The sequence below is a fragment of the Eublepharis macularius genome, chromosome 4 (assembly GCF_028583425.1).
Source record: "Eublepharis macularius isolate TG4126 chromosome 4, MPM_Emac_v1.0, whole genome shotgun sequence".
In the NCBI taxonomy this organism is placed as follows: domain Eukaryota; kingdom Metazoa; phylum Chordata; class Lepidosauria; order Squamata; family Eublepharidae; genus Eublepharis; species Eublepharis macularius.
In genome coordinates, this window is record NC_072793.1 from 185,975,585 (window position 1) to 185,994,108 (window position 18,524).

The 18,524-nt window shown below is 41.9% G+C and overlaps 1 protein-coding gene across 1 annotated transcript; it reads left to right on the forward strand.

Moving 5' to 3' along the window:
• The first annotated feature begins 89 nt into the window (after nt 1-89).
• Nucleotides 90-16,294, forward strand: LOC129328456 (zinc finger protein 883-like). The gene is made up of 4 exons (XM_054977536.1): nt 90-119; nt 4,047-4,173; nt 9,081-9,173; nt 11,169-16,294. The coding sequence occupies exons 2-4, from the start codon at nt 4,140-4,142 to the stop codon at nt 13,235-13,237; spliced, it is 2,196 nt and encodes a 731-aa protein (XP_054833511.1). The 5' UTR covers nt 90-119; nt 4,047-4,139; the 3' UTR covers nt 13,238-16,294.
• Nucleotides 16,295-18,524: the final 2,230 nt, after the last annotated feature.

Sequence of the window (18,524 nt, forward strand, 5' to 3'; positions counted from 1 at the left end):
CCTCAGTCCTAGAGAGGCAAATGGGGGCGGGGACACGTGGGAAAGCCATTTCCTGTCCTCCCCCTCTTGCAGGAGCCCCTTCTTTGTCTCTCCAGCTTACATGACTGGGAGGGAATCTGGTGAGCCGAAAGGGGCTTTGGACGGGGAGAAGGCAGGGGGAATGTGGGGGCTGCAGTGCAAGACCCAAAGCAGAGAGAAAGGAGGGGGCGCATCAGGAGGCGAGAGAGAGCCCCCTCCCTCCAATTCCTACCCTGCCTCCTCCGGAACCTCAGCCCCTTTGTATAGAGACCCCAAAGTTCCCTGCAGTGGGCTTGGGTGGGGAGGGATCCGAACCCAGCACCCTTGGAGGTTGGAGGGGGCGCTAGAGGCTTCAGATTGCACAGATGCATGTTTAGAAAGAGAAGGGGGGGAGGAAACGGGGAGGGACGGTTGCAGGAAGAGGCATTAATATAATTGACTGGCCCCTCAGGCCATTAGTGGCCTGAGGGGGAGATGTACGTTAGGGAGAGACTCCTAGAAAGAGAGAGATATCTTTGCATTGGGTTCTCCAAATTCACAACTTTGATCTCATTTTTTAAAAAGTAACCCCCCCCCGCCCTTTTTGTTGTGAAGATACAAGCTGAAAGACCGTTGGAACAATATTCAAGGGCAGAACGTGCCTCCTCTCAGATTTCTCTTCCTGCATCAGAGAGAGCCCCTTGGCCCCTTTGTACAAAGTCCTGAGCTCCCTGCAGAGGCTTGAGGGCGGAATCCGAACCCTGCACCTTTGGCAACAAGACAGACACAGTGCTCTGAGGTTCCACAGATGCACATTTAGGGAGTACAGAAGGAAGGAAGAGATGGGGTGTGGTTGGTTTTTATTTCGGTGGTGGGGGGAAGGCAGGAGCATTTCCCAAAGAAAAGTGGAAAGAGAGAAACTTGTATGCATCAAAAAGAGTTTCCCAACGTTTTTCTTTCTCGCCCTCCCAGGCAGCAGCAAAAAGACGCCCTTGATGGCTTTTCTGCCGTCTCCCCCGTGTGGTGAGGAGGAAAGACCAGCCATGCAGGCAGCCCAGGTATGGGGCGTGGGGGGAAGGCAGGGACGCTTCCTTCTCGGCTGCAAGGCTCAGGGGAGGGGGCTCCTGGCTCTCAGTACCAGCACTGCAATATGTCAAGGCTGCCCACTTGGGAGGCCAGAAAATCGTGTCCCCCTGTCAAGGATGGCGTGTTCAGAGAATCCCAAGCAGGGGAATAAAAAATACTTTCATCAGGACAGACTCCAAAGGACCCTTCGGGGAGAGCTAGATTTTCAATCATGCAGAATGACTCTAGCCCTTGAGGTTTGGGGAGGGAGGTGATGTTCTTGTGAAAGGCCTTCACAAAAGCCCCATTCACAGTCGGAAGATAGGTCTATCATTTTTTTTGCTAGTGTCAAATCTTGCCCTTCTTTGGGTAGAAATATAATGTTAGCAATTTTCCAAGTCCCTCAATAAAATCCAATTCACTGTATTTTGCAGTGAAATCTCATCTTCAAAGCATTTTTAATATCGGCCCGACAGTCCATTAGGACCTGGTGACTTTCCAGTTTTCATCTTTTTAATTACTTCCACCACTTTTTGAATTGTTATTGGGCCGTTCATCACCTGAAGATATATCCTGCCTTCTGTACAAATTTGAATAATACTGAAAAAAGGTCTTTTGGATGGCTCCATTTTCTGTTTGCACAGTATTCTAATCAGTTTATTAGTAAATCTGAAATTTCTCTGCTTAGCAAAGTTCTTTTTTTTCTCTAAGTCTCTTATTGTTAACACTGATAGCTGTTGTAAGCATTTTGTCTCTTGTTGCAACTTGACATTCTCTGCACCTTTTTTAGTTCTCCCTCCTTTAAAAAAATTTCTAGTTTAGCACATTTCCAACATACATTTGAAGCACCTTTATACATTCTAGCCAATTTTTCAGGAATCATACACCAACGATAAATCATCTTATAAAAATTTTCTTTGATACTAGAGCTTAATGTAAATTTCAACCCCCTTGTCCGCATATTTTCCCATTGCTCCATTAATATGTCATGTCCACAATTTTCTTGTTGAATACCTTGAATTTTTCCTTCTCCCCCCCCCAGTTAATTCCAAATTCTGACGTATGAAGTGGCCTCTTATAAATGCTTTGCTTGCATCCCAAACCATTCTTAAGTCTGCACCCTTAATCAAATTTAATTTTTAAAAAATCTTTCAGCCTTTTTTTACAATCCTCTACAATTGCCTCTTTCTGTAGTAAAGATTCATTTAATTGCCACCCAAATGTATTTGATTTAATTCTATGACATCCACTTACAGGATTATGGACTGAAAAAGACGTTGGCACTATTTCCACTTTAACAACTTTGGTCACCAAGTTTTTCGATACCCAGACCATATCTATACGTGACAAAGATTTATGCCTCTCAGAGTAGAATGTATATTCTCTTCAATCTCCATTTTTTTTGTCTCCAAACATCCACCAAACCCATATTATCAATCATGTCAAAACAAACCTTTGGTAATTTGCCTTGAGTATCAAACAACAGTTTTCATAGGACAGATCCACCAATTTTTCCCAAAGATATTTGTAGAACCTCCCCTTTTCTGCATTGGGTGCATAGATTCTCACCAACAAAAGTTTGCTCCCATGGGTAAATGTCACCTGCACCCCCACAAATCTACCATGATTGTCAAATATTACAAGTTCTTGTTTCGATACTGATTTTAGATACAATACCACCCCGTTTTTATTATCTGAAAAGACAAATTTCCTCCCCAAATTTTGTAATCCAAATTCTTTATGTCTTTTTTTCTGATATGAGTATAGACTTTTTGACAAAATACACTGTAATATCTTTCAGTAGTTTATTCTGTATCGCATACCTGGTAGAGACTCTATATACTTTATCCAATTCCATGTCAATTCTTGGGATGTCCAACTGGAGAAATTCTGCCAAAGCCTCAACCACTCTATGTCAGATATCTTCACCTTGGGTCTTTCTAACACCTCATGGTCTCACAACATATTCTTTTCTCCTTTGTTTCAATAAAGCTAAATTATCTTGATGTTTTTCCAAATCTCTATCAAACACTGCTGTTCTTCTGTCCGGGGTTGATTGTTCAATTTCTTTACATCCTCAGAGGTTTTTTTTAACAGTTCCTTCAATATTTTTAATTTGTTCAGTTAAATCAGCTTGGATATTTCATAAGATTGTCTTCCATTTTCCTTTCAAATGAAACTAATTTGTCACCTAACTGATCAAAAAATTTTCTCATCAAATCTGTGGATGTGATGTCTGTAGAAGCCGAACGCTTCCTTATGCCTTGAGACATTTTCCACAAGATGGCTCTGATTCTCTATAAATAATCTGTGAAGTCTTTCACAGATGTTATTTACTAGTAGCTTTGTTTACATTCCAGTCCTAACTTTCAAGGTCAACGTTTCACCCTTAGCTCCATCTACGCAGTTTTATTTATCTAGTCCAGCCAAAATATTTTCTCCCACTACATATTCACAAATTACAGAGATAAACAAACAAAACGCTTTTTGGTTCCCCTTAGTCTGTTAAATCTTTTTTTCCACATATGTAGTTTAAAAGCTTTCTGCTAATGATCTATCATTAATCTTATCTCAATTAAAAGGAAAGGAAAAGAGAAAAATTTCAGGAAATCAGAGTATTATTTCACCACAGAATAAATAGCTGTGACACGGAGTTGCTTAGTTCTTTGAAGTCCTTGACTTTAAGACTGAGGGATCAGCTTGCCTTTGAATTTCAATAGTAGCTGAGAGTAGATATTTCCTGTTTCCAACACTCCAATCTCCAGACACCATCCAGGTTGAACCTGGGCAGTAAAATTCCAGCAGAGCCGTCAAACAGAGCACAAGTGGTTAAACTTAGGATGCCTGGAGAAAGGTCTCCAGCTGTTAATCAAAGCTATGTTGTTTCTCCCAAGTGAAAAGCTTCATGCACTGGGAAGGGAAGACCATCTGTCTTTTCTTCTCAGGGACCAGCAATATAAAGAACCACTTTCTCCTTCTTCCAGGGTCTGGTGTCCTTTGAAGAGGTGGCTGTGTATTTCTCCAAGGGGGAGTGGACCCTGCTGAGCCCAACCCAGAGAGCTCTGTACAAGGAAGTCATGCTGGAGAATTTTGGGAACGTGGCCTCGCTGGGTAAGGATCCATTTCTCCTTGACTCGCTCCTCAATAGAGTGAGGAGCAAGTGTGAGTAAGCTCTGTGAACCTGTCTTCAGGTCTGGGGTCTCCTTGTGGAGAAAGGAGGCTCTATCTTGCCTGGGCCACATGAGGTTGGTGCCAAGGGGTGCTTGGTTTGGAGAGGGTGGGAAGGTCCCTCCTGTCTAGACTGTCATTCATTTGTGTTAGGAAGGTGGCCAGAGCTAAGTGAGGGTGGAAGGAAGGATGGGTCTAAATGTAAGTTCTGGGGAAAGAAAGTACATAGGTATGTGCCATTAAGTCATAACTGACTTATGGCAACATCAGCAAGGGCTTTCGAGACAAGCAAGAAGCTGAGGTGGTTTGAGTTTGCCGGGGAAAGAAAGTAGAATGGGAGAAATTGGGGCATACACTGCCTGTCCTGAAAAAGGTGTGTCATAGCATGTCAGAGGTGGAAGAAGGTCCAGGGACGATAGCAAGCAGGAAACGATGGAGCTTGAGGAGACCTTCTTATATTCTTTCCCAGCCAGGTAGTTACAAAAGCGACGTCTCCACATGTGAGACCAACGCCATTGGCCAGAGTTCTTTGTGGGATTGTTGGGAATCTTCATGGGGAAGGAGATAATTTAATACTTGATGAGGTTTCTGGGCCAGTCTTCATAGTGGGATACATTTTTGAGAGGTGTGAAATGCCTCTTTATGCCTGTTATGGATTACAAAAAAATTTTTTCGAAAGAGGGGGCTTGGACAGCCAAAAAAAGGTGCTTTGATTACAGAGTGGCGGCCTTCCCACGGGAAGAAGGCTCCCTGCTTCTTAGAATGACATTTTATCGTGTCTGGGTTGAAAGAAGGTGGGGTCCCTCTATCCCTCTGTCTTTGGATGGCCCTGGAATCGAGAGGAGCTTTAAAGTCTGATTTCCAATGTGTGCAGCAGGAGAAGGGAGGGTCTTGGGGTAAGAACTCCCATGGATTCCCTTCAGTTATGTAGTTCCTAGCTGGGCAAGATAACTACCAGTGCCAGGTGCATGAGCTCTAGTCCGGCTGTCTTATTTAAAATCATAAAGTTAGAAGGGACCTCCAGGCTCATCAACCCCCTACACAAAAGCCTGAACCAAAGTTTTAAGAAGATGGCTACAGTTTTAATGCAAAAGACAGGCATGTTCTTAACATTTACATATTGTTACATTTTCAACTTTTCCATAACTTAAACCACAAAAAATTGTTTAATTCTGTTCTTGGTGTCATTTTTATATGACCATTCATATTTACTGTAATACGGAAGGAGAAGAATATTATTTTTTAAAAAAATAATATAATATTTTCTTGTTAGAATTCGAGTAGTATTGTAAAGCTAATATAAATTATATATCTTTATTTACTAGCAATAAAAAACAACGTGGTAACCTTATAAACCTATGATTATTTAAAGGGCTCTTGTAGAGGATTGAATATTATTAATTGTTATAAACTCAAAAAAAGGGGAATAATTTCTCCAAAAAAAGAGTTGTGTTTGGATATGCTCAGCTTAATATTTTTTCACTTATCTTTTCTAATACAAAATGATTCTAAATTTTTATGAACCATTTATGATTTTATATCAAATTATTTTATTTTTACTTGCTTATTTATTATTATTATTGTTCTTTTTCTTCCCTTTTTCTTATGATTTTAGATTTTTCTCACCTTTCAATGAATGTAAAAATAAATTTCACTTATTCTACAATCTAAAAGTCTATTATAATAATTTCTATTTGTAGATAACTGAACCAAAATATCATGTCAATGCAATTAAATGGCTTAACAATTCTAATAAAGACACTGTGAATACTTATTGCTTTACTCTTATCCTTTAAAACTTAAATTAGAAAGTTGACTATAAGCAATAACAATACCTAAACAATATCAGCTAAACTTTAATCTAAAAAATTACTAACGTCCCTATTGAATCTTATTTCTTTTACTCTGTCATAACAATAACTTTAATATTATAACTTAAATATGTATAATGAACAGTAGTGCCCTCCTCTTTTATTCATTGATTATAGAAAAAAAACCCCGAAATCACTGGAGAGGTTATGATTGATTAAATACTACTGTGCTTTAAACTTGCGCTGTAAGAATTACAGAGATAAAATTGAACTGTAGACACCAATATATAAAAACAAACTACTGTTTACTACAGCCCTCAATAGCCTAATTTCTTCCATTCTTGGGTTATTTGGAAATTATTCCCAAACAGAAGGGCTATATTTCTTTAGGGGCTAATTCAATAAGTTTATTCTCTTATCCCTCTCTGAACCTTTTAACTTTGAAGAGCATACTAGCAAATAAACTCGATTAAGAAATCTAGCTAAACGTCTGCTTCATATGGGCAAAAAAGGTTTTAAAAAAAGAAAAACAAAGGTACTGGTTAAATCTAAGCGGGATCTTGCTCCCATTGGAATAGTTACATTGATGTTTTGAAGCAGGCTTATGTCTCATTCCTGATCTACTGCTGAGTCAGTTTTTCCTTGTGTTGGACCTGAAGCTTAGTGAGGTTTACCCATCTATAGGTAATACCTGCTTGTCTTAGTGAGTCTGTAATCATTTTGAGAGATGGTTTTTTTGTTCAAGATTTCCTTTCGAAGATCGGCAAATACTGCAATATGAGTTCCATTAAAGAAGAAGTGGTGTTGTTTTCTTGCGATTTCGAAAATCTTCTTACGGGTCCTCCAATCTGGGAAGGTAGCAAGAATATCTCTCGGTCCCTTCTTCTTGGGGTGATTCGGCAATCTAATCCTATAAATGGTAGATTTTCATTAGCTGTAACTGATTCCTCCAGGCCTCTAACTTTAACATTTTGCTGATGAATTGAAAGTTCGAAGCTTGGAGTTCTGACTTGCATTTGTTCATTTTCCTTTTGCAAGAATTGTATCTTGTTCTATGTGGTAATGCCAAGATCTAATATGCAATCTGCTTTCTGGATGGCTTTATAGGTGTCTATTTCTGTTTCTGTAATCTGATCTGTCAGCTGTTTAAGTAAGTTGGAGATTTTCTCTAAGTTTTTTTTCCATTGCTTGAAGTAGATCAGGGATCTCCAAAGTGCTAGGAGAATACTTTTTAATCAGAGTTGTTTCCTCTGACACCATCTTTTCTCCGTCTTCTCCAGTGTTGTTCTGTGCTGCTGATAATTTCATGTGGACATGTTCCAGCTCGTCTATATCCTTCTTAAAAGAGACATGATTAGTATGACATGACTTGTTCTTGAGAAACCCAAGATCATCCTTTCTAAATGCTCAAAGATAATTTGTGGTAATTTATGGTAATTTATGGTAATTTGTTCTAAAACTTTTCCAGGTACAGGCATCAAGGTGACAGGTAGGAAGTTACCCGAATACTTCTTTTCCACATCTTGAAGATGGGAATAACCTTTGCTCGCCTCCAGTCTGCTGACACCTCACCTATTCTCCAAGAATTCTAAAAAATGATGGGCAGAGGCTTAGAAATTACATCTGCAAGTTCTTTTAGTAACCTTGGATGCCAATCATCTGGCTCTAAGGACTTAGTTTCATTGAAAGAAACTAGGTGTTTATGTGCTACCCCTATGTCTGTCTTAGGCTGCAACTGCCCTCCCTCATCATGTGTTCTGTTTTTGCCATGTTCAGCACCGTTTTCCTCTCAGGAGAAGGCTGAGGAAAGGTAGGAATTGAGCAGTTCTGCCCTCTCTTCATCACCTGTTACAATTTCACTCTTCTGTCCCTGCAATGGGCCTACCATGCCCTTGCTCTTTTCCTTACTTTGAACATAAGCAAAAAACTCTTCTTTATTGTTTTTAGTGTCTCTTGCTAGCCTAAGCTCACACTGAGCGTCAGCTTTTCTAACACTCTCCCTACAAGCACTGGTTATTTGTTTATGTTAATCCTTGTTTATAAGGCGCTCCTTCCATTCCTTAAATGACTCTTATTTCTCAATTCATTAGAAAGCTGTTTATGGAGCCACCTTCACTTCTTTAGGATGCTTCTCCTTTTCCTTCTCATAGGAATCGTTTGTGATTGTGCTTTCAATATTTTGCCTTTAAGAAACTTCCACTCCTCTTGAACTCTCTTCTTCTTAAGTATTTCTGACCATGGAATTCTACACAGTATAACTTTCAGTTTGTTAACATTTGCTTTCCTGAAGTCCAACCTATCTGTTTGACTAGGTACAGCTTTTCCCTTCCCCAAGACTGTAAATTCCAAAATTGCTATCCAGAGTGCCCACTTTTACCTTGTCAACCAGATCTTCCATGTGGTTGAGAATCAAGTCAAACCCTTGTTTCTGTCTCTGCTTTCTGAAAAATGTTGTCACCAAGTAAAATCAGGAATTTATTTGACCTTTCATTGTTAGCAGAGTTAGACTTTCAACAGTTATCTGGGTAATTGAAATCTCCCATGACCACTCTGTCCTATGTCTTTAAGAATTTTGTAATTTGTTCTGGCTTGGTGGTCTATGGCAGACTCCCACCATAATATCACTGTTATTTTGTACTCCTTTTATTTTTTTCCCAGAGAACTGAACTTCCATGCTTAGATACATGTATTTCCTCACAAGTATATACTGCTTTACTTATAATGCTACTCCTCCCCTTCCCCTTTCTCTATTCCTTTTAAACATGTTGTATCCCTCAATCCTACTATTCCGACTGTGAGTGTCATTCCACCAAGTTTCAGTAATGCCTATTATGTCATAGTCCCCTTCCTGTATTAGGACTTCAAGTTCCTCCTGCCTGCTTCCCATACTTTGTGCATTAGTGTAGAGACTTTAGAATCCATTAGTTATCTCCCCTGAGATTTTCATTTCTGTACTTCCCTGCAGAAGGCTAGGGTCAAGGTGGCTTTTATGTGCACACAAAAGAGCCATAATTGTGGTTTTGTTTTCTCCTGGAAAAGATCCTGTGATTGGCATACCTGGCCTCATATCCTGGCTGGAGGAAGAGGAACAGCTGTTTGTCCCTGGGTGTGATGAAGATGAAGGATTGACAGGTAGGTCTGTAACGGGATTCACTGATATATGGGAGTTATGCATTTCAATCCTGTAAACAAGAATGGTCTGAAATCCCCTTCTGCTCCTGCCATTAATGGCTGACCTCTGCTTTGTGCACCTCCCACTTTTTGCCTTCGAGACTGCTGGGAGTAAGTCCTGTCACTTGCAAACTACATTTCCTTTCAAGGATCGATGGATTTCCCGCCTCGAATTTTACTAGTTCAAAATTCTGCCCCAGTTATTAACTTTGTCATTCTGTGGAAATGATCTTGCAAGCTCCATTTCAACCAACATGGGAGTGAGAAAGTTTTTCAGCCTTCCTGAAGCTCTGCTCCAGTCCGTCTCCCTGTTCTCAACTCCCCTGCTATTCTGTTGCATGCCCTTGGGACCACCACCATCACAGACTGCAAACAAGGACAGTCTGAAATTGGGGCCCCTTCTGCTGCTGCCGTTAATGGCTGAGCTCTCCTTTGTGCCTCTCTCACTTTTTGCCTTAGTGACTGAAGGTAATAAACCCTGTCACTTGCAAACTGAATTAGGAAAGGGATCACAGCTCTGTTCCTGTTTTCTCTCAATCAAGCTTTCTGGTTCACAAAGATGAATCAGAGACAATGCAAAATGAAAAGAAGTTCAATAAGAAAATAAAAGGGGCACACAAGGAGCAACAAAGAGAGCAAGGATAAAAGAAATTGGGAATAAGCCACAAACTCTCTTTTTCTGCCATGTAGACAGCCTAAAGGCTGGTAAAATATTTTGATTCCTGGTATTGCAAGGTTTCAGAAAATGATCCATTAGCTTGGTTTCATTATTTGCGTCTTCTGCCTTGCAAATTCAGCAAGAGGGGCTCAAGGTGGAGCCAGGTGTAAAGAAATGGAGGAATGACAATGGCTTAAAACCAAGCAAGCTTCTTCCTCATGCACAGGCAGTCAGGTCAGTCTTTTCTTCCTGCAGGAGAAAGGCATATATATAAATATTATAAGCGTGTTAGTAAAAGGAGTTTACATCTTGAACATATGAAAATATGAAGCTTCCTTCTGCCAAGCAAAAGCACCTACCAGGAGGCAGGGTTATCTCTGGGCCAGAAACTCTTCTAGGAAAGTAGAATATAGGCCGTTTCCAGACGGCTTACCTGCCTCCGGAACGTTGCGCCATCTTGCGGAGAAAACGCGAAATATCGCGTTTTCTCGCACGAGTTTTGCGCGATGTCATGCGACGTCGCGCAAAACTCGCGCAAGAAAACACGATATTTGGCGTTTCCCCCACAAGATGGCGCAACATTCCGGAGGCAGGTAAGCCGTCTGGAAATGGCCCTTGTAAATTAAATATATAGAATCCATGATGAGGCTCCCTCGCACCTGCCTCAGCTGCTCTTTCACTAAGGTTGCCAGGTCACTATACACTCTCAGCAGTCAGTCAGAACTGACACATTTCCATGTACTGATCCTTGGTTTCATTGTTACGTGAATGCAAGTTGACTCTTTCTTACAAACAGGTTTACGCACATATGTGCAGATTCCATATGCATTGTGTTGTCGAAGGCTTTCACGGCCGGAGAATGATGGTTGTTGTGGGTTTTCCGGGCTGTATTGCCGTGGTCTTGCCAAGACCACGGCAATACAGCCCGGAAAACCCACAACAACCATCCATGTGCATTCTCTGTAAGATGTGAACAGATCTCTTGGGTAGGTAACAACAAGAACAATATCCTTACATACCATTCTTCTAGACAGATTACTGCCCAATTCAGAACAGTAAAGAAAGGCAGTGTTATTATTACCCCCACAACGCAGCTGGGGAGCTGGGGCTGAGAGGAGTGGCTTATGTAGGACCACTTGCAGAGGTCATGGCAGTCACGGCAGTTGAACTATTACTATTATTTACCCCTGAGCCTTCAGAGATTGCAACACAAACTTTTCAAAGGAAAATAGAAAACTTAACACAGATATGTGGGAAAGTGTCCTAATATCACACCAGGTTTCTCTTTCTTTTGGCAGGAGGCACATGGGAGTCAGCGAATGAAACATCTGAGCATGGAGTGATGAAAAATGGAGACACCCATTCAGATCTGAAAGAGGAAGATGAACATTGTGGTGAACTGAGGACAGAGATGGGAAAACGCCCTCCTGCAGGAATGCATAATTCCGGCCTTTTACAAGATGATGGTTTTCTTGAAATTCCAGAGCTTCGCAAAAAGTTTGAAAAAGACAGTAGAAATGAGTACCCAGCAACTAGGGATAAATTTCCTGAAAAATCAGATATAAAGATGAATCAGAAAACGCATAAAAGAAAAAAAATGGATAAATGGCTGAAGTGCAGAAAAATCTTTACTCAGAAGGGAAACATTATTTCCCATCAAAGGGTCCATAAAAGGGAAAAAACCTATACATTTCTGGAGTGTAGAAAAAACTTCAATGGGAGAGAGTACCTTACATCCTGTCAAAGAATTCACACAGTGGAGAAACCATTTAAATGCCTGGAGTGTGGAAAATGCTTCAATCAGAGTGCAGCCCTTTCTTCCCATAAAAGAATTCACACAGGGGAGAAACCATATAAATGCCTGGACTGTGGAAAAACCTTCAGGCACAGTATTAGACTTTCTTCCCACCAAAGGATTCACACAGGGAAAAAGCCATATGAATGCTTGGAGTGTGGAAAAAGCTTCAGTCAGAAGGGAAATCTTACTTCCCATCAAAAAAGTCACACAAAGGAGAAACCTTATAAATGCCTGCAATGTGGAAGAAGCTTCAGTAACAGTGGAAGCCTTACTCACCATCAAAGAATTCACACAGGGGAGAAACCATATAAATGCCTACAGTGTGGAAAATGCTTCAGTCAGAGTGCAACCCTTTCTTCCCATGAAAGAATTCACACAGGGGAGAAACCATATCAATGCCTTGACTGTGGAAAATGCTTCAGACAGAGTGCAGCCCTTTCTTCTCATAAAAAAATTCACACAGAGGAGAAACCATATAAATGTCTGGAGTGTGGGAAAAGCTTCAGTATGAAAGGAAACCTTAATACCCATCGAAGAATTCACACAGGTGAGAAACCATATAAATGCCAGGAGTGTGGCAAATCCTTCAGTGAGAATAGAAGCCTTACTTGCCATCAAAGAATTCACACAGGGGAGAAGCCATATAAATGCTTGGAGTGTGGAAAGAGCTTCAGTCAGAAAGTACACCTTACTTCCCATGAAAGAATTCATACAGGAGAGAAACCTTATAAATGCCTGCAGTGTGGAAAAGGCTTCCATGACAGTGGTGGCCTTCATTCTCATCAAAGAACTCACACAGGGGAGAAACCATATAAATGCCTAGAGTGTGGAAAATGTTTCAGTCAGAGTGCAACCCTTTCTTCCCATGAAAGAATTCACACAGGGGAGAAGCCATATAAATGTTTGGAGTGTGGAAAGAGTTTCGGTCAGAGGGGACACTTTGCTTTCCATAGAAGAATTCACACAGGGGAGAAGCCGTATAAATGCCTAGAGTGTGGGAAAAGCTTCATGGGCAGTGGACACCTTACTTCCCACCAAAGGATTCACACTAGTGAGAAACCATATAAATGCCTGGAGTGTGGAAAAAGCTTCAGTCGGAGTGGGAGACTTATTGTCCATCAAAGAATTCACACAGGGGAGAAACCGTATAAATGCCTGGAATGTGGGAAAAGCTTCATGGGCAGTGAACACCTTACTTCCCACCAAAGGATTCACACTAGCGAGAAACCATATAAATGCCTGGAGTGTGGAAAAAGCTTCAGTCGGAGTGGGATCCTTATTGTCCATCAAAGAATTCACACAGGGGAGAAACCGTATAAATGCCTGGAATGTGGGAAAAGCTTCATGGGCAGTGGACACCTTACTTTCCACCAAAGGATTCACACTAGCGAGAAACCATATAAATGCCGGGAGTGTGGAAAAAGCTTCAGTGAAAGTAAAAGCCTTACTTACCATCAAAGAATTCACACAGGGGAGAAACCGTATAAATGCCTGGAATGTGGGAAAAGCTTCAGTTATTATGGGAATTTTACTTCCCATCAAAGAATTCACACAGGGGTGAAACTTTAGAAATGCTTGCAATGTGGTGGTGAATACCCTCAAGTCATAGCTGACTTATGGCAACCCCTGGTGGGGTTTTCATGACAAAAAACTAACCAGGGGGCAGCTGTGACTACAGGTTTTGTCCAAAGACTTCCTCAGGGGCACAAAGACCGTTCACCATAATAATGTCACCCTTAGCAAAGATAAAAGAGCTCAGCTCGTAAAGCAGCGCATAACCTGGTGGGACTGGCACATATGGTTGGGATTGTGCCTGGATCAACATATTTATGAATTGACTAATTGTCTTCATTGAAATTGTTTTAATTGTGTGTCTGCTGTTAACCGGGGTGTGGCTTTGCCATCTCACTTGTGGTCTTTAACTACCAGGTTAGCCTCTTTTTCTAGCTACAGGATCAGGTGTGGAGCAGGTGGCAATGCCCACACTCCCCTTCACCCGGCTGGGATCAGAGGCGGAGCAGGTGGCAATGCCCGCCCCTCTTAACCTGGCAGGGATCAGGCACAGAGTAGGAGGCAATGCCCTCTCCTGCATTCTCCTGGCTGGGATTAGGCATGGAGCAGGTGGCAATGCCTGCCCCCTCTCTACCCAGTGGTGATTGGGGCCGGGAGCAGGTGGAAATGCCCCCCTTCACCCAGCTGGGATCAGGAGCGGAGCAGGTGGCAATGCCCACCCCTCTTTCACCTGGCAGGAATCAGACGAGGAGCAAGGGGCAATGCTTGCCCCCCTTGCCTTCACATAGCCAGGATTAGGAGTGAAGCAAGCGGCAATGCATTCATCCATCCCTGATCAGGCATGGAGTAGGTGGCAATGCCTGCCCTTTATGCAGCCAGGAGCAGGCAAGGATCAAGCAGCAATGCCCTGTTGTTCACCCGCCAAGATCAGGTGCAGAGCAGGGGGCAATGCCCCCCTTAACCCCCCTAGGATCAGGTGCGGAGGAGGAGGCAATGCCTGCATGCCCACCCTCCCCTTTCTAGAGCCCCTTGTATTTTTCCCCACAATGGTTAACAGCTAGATCCTGAGAACCAACCAGTACCAGCCCAGCTATACTGGCATGTTTCCTTTCTCCCCTCTTACCGAGGTGTCACAATAAAATATTCAGATTCTAAAGTGGCCCATCTAGGGTAGTTATAGAGCCATTAACAACTTTGTTTCACCCGTGAGAAACACAGGATAAGGTACCAGCCCCAGGGTACATTTTGGGGTATTTAAGCTGGCCTCCCCGGCCATGTGATGCACGTGCCATTCCTATCCAGACTCCTTGCTGTCACTCTCTGTGGATCTAGTGCAGGCATTAGACCACTTCATCTCACTGCTACATCTTTGCTCCACACCGTGACTTGGTGAGTATACCCAGTTCCATCGTTCTCAAGTGGGCTACCCCACTAATGCAACCGTCTCTTATTTTTCCTACTCTGTATTTCTTAGCTTCTTGTATGTTTCTTGTATGTGTGTGCTAACTTAGGCATACGCAACACTATTTAGTAAAAACACTTTTTATTGCTACTAGTCTGCCTCTTTACTACATGTGTGTTCTGGAGAGGGACCCCGGTATATATTGGTCAAGATACACACTAAAATCCAGACTGCGCACTAATTTCCCCATTAAAATAGTGCAGTTCTGGTAACACCCCCTTCACTCAGCCGTAATCAAGTGCAAGGCAGGAGGCAATGCCTGTTTCCCTTTCACTCAGCTGGCATAAGGAGTGGAGCAGGTGGCAATGCCTGCCCCCCTTTACCAGGCCTGTATCAGGCATGGAGCAGGTAGCAAAGCCCACCACCCCTTCACGTGGCTGAGATGAAGCATGGAGCAGGTGGCAATGCCCACCCTTCTCCTTCACTGGCCAGGTTCATTGATGGAGGAGGAGGGAATGCCCGCCTGCCCACCCTCCCCTTTCTAGAGCCCACTGTATTTCCCCCCACAACATGCTTTGTTGTTACTAGTTATCAATACATACTGGAATCTAAACATATCAATCTTTGCAGAAACCTCTTTTATATTACCTCAGATCTTTGGACATTACAATAACTAACACTAATATCTAATATGATTCAGTCTCTCCATCTGCACTCAATACGATCGAAGCCCTCTGCCCACATCATTCTGCTTTCTGTCTCCAGTTGTCACCCATGGCAGTTTCTAACATCTTTCGAATTCCCCCCTCGCCTTCTCCTAACTTTTCCAGCCAAGCCAGCAACTGCTAAATCGACAGCTCCCAGCGGATGTGCGTTCTCTGGACTCCACCTTGTGCAATGGCCTGCCTGAATGGGTCAGGAAAGCTCCCCCTCTCCTGACTTTCCCAAACTGTGCAAAACTGAATTATTCAGGAGGCCTTTTGACTCAGCTAATTGGTTTGAGCTGTAAGAAATGGCTCAAGGGTGTGCCTTGGGAAAGGGACAGAGACTGTAGACCACACTGCTGGGAACTGTCTGTTGATGTGGATATGCTCCTACTGGATAGTTTCCACATCATCAAAGTCGTTGTGTTTAATTGTTTATGCTCTGTTCAACAATGCTTCATCTCTGTGTTTATATTTACGCGTTTCCAAATTTTTGCAACCTAGACGCTTTGTTTTTGTTCATTGAATGTCCTAGCTGTTGATCATATTCTCTTACTGTGTAATCTGCCTTGTGTCTCAGTGAGAAAAGCCTACTATAAATAAATAAAATGAAAATATAATAAATAAATAAGTTCCACCAATAATCTTTAAACTTTTCCCCATGACATTCACATCTTTTGAGTATAAATATTCCTCCTGAAACCCCAGTACTTTGCAGCAGTTGCTCCCTGGACTTCTCCCTGTTGCCCCTGTACATCAGTGCAAGAACCCTGGGAGATGGGAGGCACTCCTTTTCATGCCAAGCCCCCCATCCCCTGCTCCTTTCATCAGACTCCCTGGGACTTCCACTTCAAGAAAGGTTGCTTATTTTTATATTTACAGTTATCCATTTATATTGTTAGGATGGATTAGGACACGTTAGGCATTTGGATCTATTGTAGTATTGTGTGTGAATGCATGCTCATGTTATTGCATCTTCTTCGTTCTTCATTGCTCTGTAAATAAAACTTTTTATTTGTTCCATTTAAATTCTGTCTGCTTGCATTTATTTAGTAGATTGCTCCCCCAATTCTGGAACAGCGGTATAAAGAGTCAGTGTGGTGTAGTGGTTAGAGTGTCCAACTCAGATCTTGGAGAAGGAAGTTTGAATCCCCGCTCTGCCATGCAAGCTTGCCAGGTGACTGTAGTCAGAATTTTAGAGTTTGGATTGTTCTGAACCCAAACCTATAACAGAACTAGCTCTGGACTAAAAAGCAGCTTCCAAAAGAACTCTCACTTTGATTCATGTGTACTGAAACTATGTGAGAGCTGGCAGGAGTCTGCAACAGCCTTTTGGTATAAATCAGGTATCATTTATAGAAGAGCATTAAATTGAGGAAAGGTATTCAGTTCTGACATATAAGACTGATTGAAAAGAACTCAAGCTATGATATATGGGTGAAAGTTCACTCCTGGTCTCTCCCCACTTCCTCTCCAGCTAAGCAGAGAAAGACAGTCACTTTTGGGGCTTCACAAAGAAGGCTGAGTAATGCACATTCCACTAAGTATAGTACCAAGCAAGGGCTATTTTTAGCCGAGGACAAGGAACACCTGAAGAGCCTAAGGACTAGCTCAACCCTATTGGCTAACAAGGGTCACCTGATTAAAAGGGCCACTGACCAATTAAGAACCAGCAGAATCATAGAGACACCTATGTTAAGGTGTCACTAACCAATCAGCTTTTAGAATGTATTGTCGAAGGCTTTCACGGCCAGATAACAATGGTTGTTGTGGATTATCCGGGCAGTATAGCCGTGGTCTTGGCATTGTAGTTCCTGACGTTTCACCAGCAGCTGTGGCTGGCATCTTCAAAGGTGTAGCATCAAAAGACAGAGATCTCTCAGTGTCACAGTGTGGAGAAGATGTTGGCAGGTCATTTATATCTACTCAGGAAGGTGGGGTTGGGCTGAGTCATCCTATAAGAGTTTCCCAGGGTGTGGAATGCTAATGGAAGGAGGCGTCACTGTATCCTGAGGAGGTTCTTTTGCATATGGATTGGTGCTTGATGTGCTAATCTTCTCTGCAGGGCTATTGTCGGGTATAGAGTGTTTTGTTAGCCTGGTGTTTTTCAGAACTGGAAACCATGCTCTATTCATTCTTAAGGTTTCTTCTTTCCTGTTGAAGTTTCCTGTTGACTCAGCTCAACCTCACCCCTCCTGAGTAGATATAAATGACCTGCCAACATCTTTTCCACACTGTGACACTGAGAGATCTCTGTCTTTTGGTGCTACACCTCTGAAGATGCCAGCCACAGCTGCTGGCGAAACGTCAGGAACTACAATGCCAAGACCATGGCAATACAGCCCGGAAAACCCACAACAACCAGCTTTTAGAATGTTTTTTTTTTATAAAATTTTTATTGGATTAGATGTCATTAAATTATACATTACAATCAATTTCCTTTAATTTTTCCAATTCTAACCCCCTCCCTTTCCCCCCCTTTTTTTGACTTCCAACAGTTTTCCAACCCCTTGTCCCTTTTCCCCTACTCATTTTAAATTTATTCTATCTGTCAAACATAAACTTTCACTTTCTTCTAAGCTTATCTATATAACACAGTGCTCCTTCTGTCTTCCTACTTACTTTAACAACTAAATAATACATAACTAAATAATACATTCTTGGCATATTTTCTTTTGATAATAATCATTTGGCTAATTTTGATACTCTATACTCTATTTTATAATCTCATCTTCAATATGGGACAAACAATTTATCCCTCATTTAGCATAATTTTAGATACTTCTATAAACAGTACATTCAATATAAGTCAACCAATTTAACTTATACTCTATATATTACTTTTTCTACATATCTTCATACTGTTTTGATTATATATTATTCTTTCATTATGCAACTATCCGCCAAAAATAGTCAACCAATTTGACCCATATATCTCCAAACCAATTCAATCAATTTAATACATTAATATATATTTTCCCCCCTCGCTTAAACCAGCTTTTAGAATGTTATCAGCCAATCAGCTACCAACCAATCAGAAAGCTGAGGACTACTCTATAAAATGTCTAACCAAGCAGCTAGTCCTCGCCACTCCTTGGGGAGACACATGTGATTGTGTCTACCAACTGGTGGCCACTGGGGAACCCACAAGAGACCCAAGTTGGTCCAGGGGTTCTCCAGAGGGTAAGTTGAAGTATCTGCAGGAGATTTCTAAGTTAGTTATAAGGGTTTAATGTGT

What these genes read in the sequence shown, in the direction of transcription:
- LOC129328456 (XM_054977536.1), top strand. Translation starts at nt 4,140, where the DNA reads ATGCTGGAGAATTTTGGGAACGTGGCCTCGCTGG. An exon ending in TGGGAACGTGGCCTCGCTGG is followed by an intron (nt 4,174 to 9,080) that starts GTAAGGATCCAT and finishes CTCCTGGAAAAG; the next exon opens with ATCCTGTGATTGGCATACCT. An exon ending in TGAAGATGAAGGATTGACAG is followed by an intron (nt 9,174 to 11,168) that starts GTAGGTCTGTAA and finishes TTCTTTTGGCAG; the next exon opens with GAGGCACATGGGAGTCAGCG.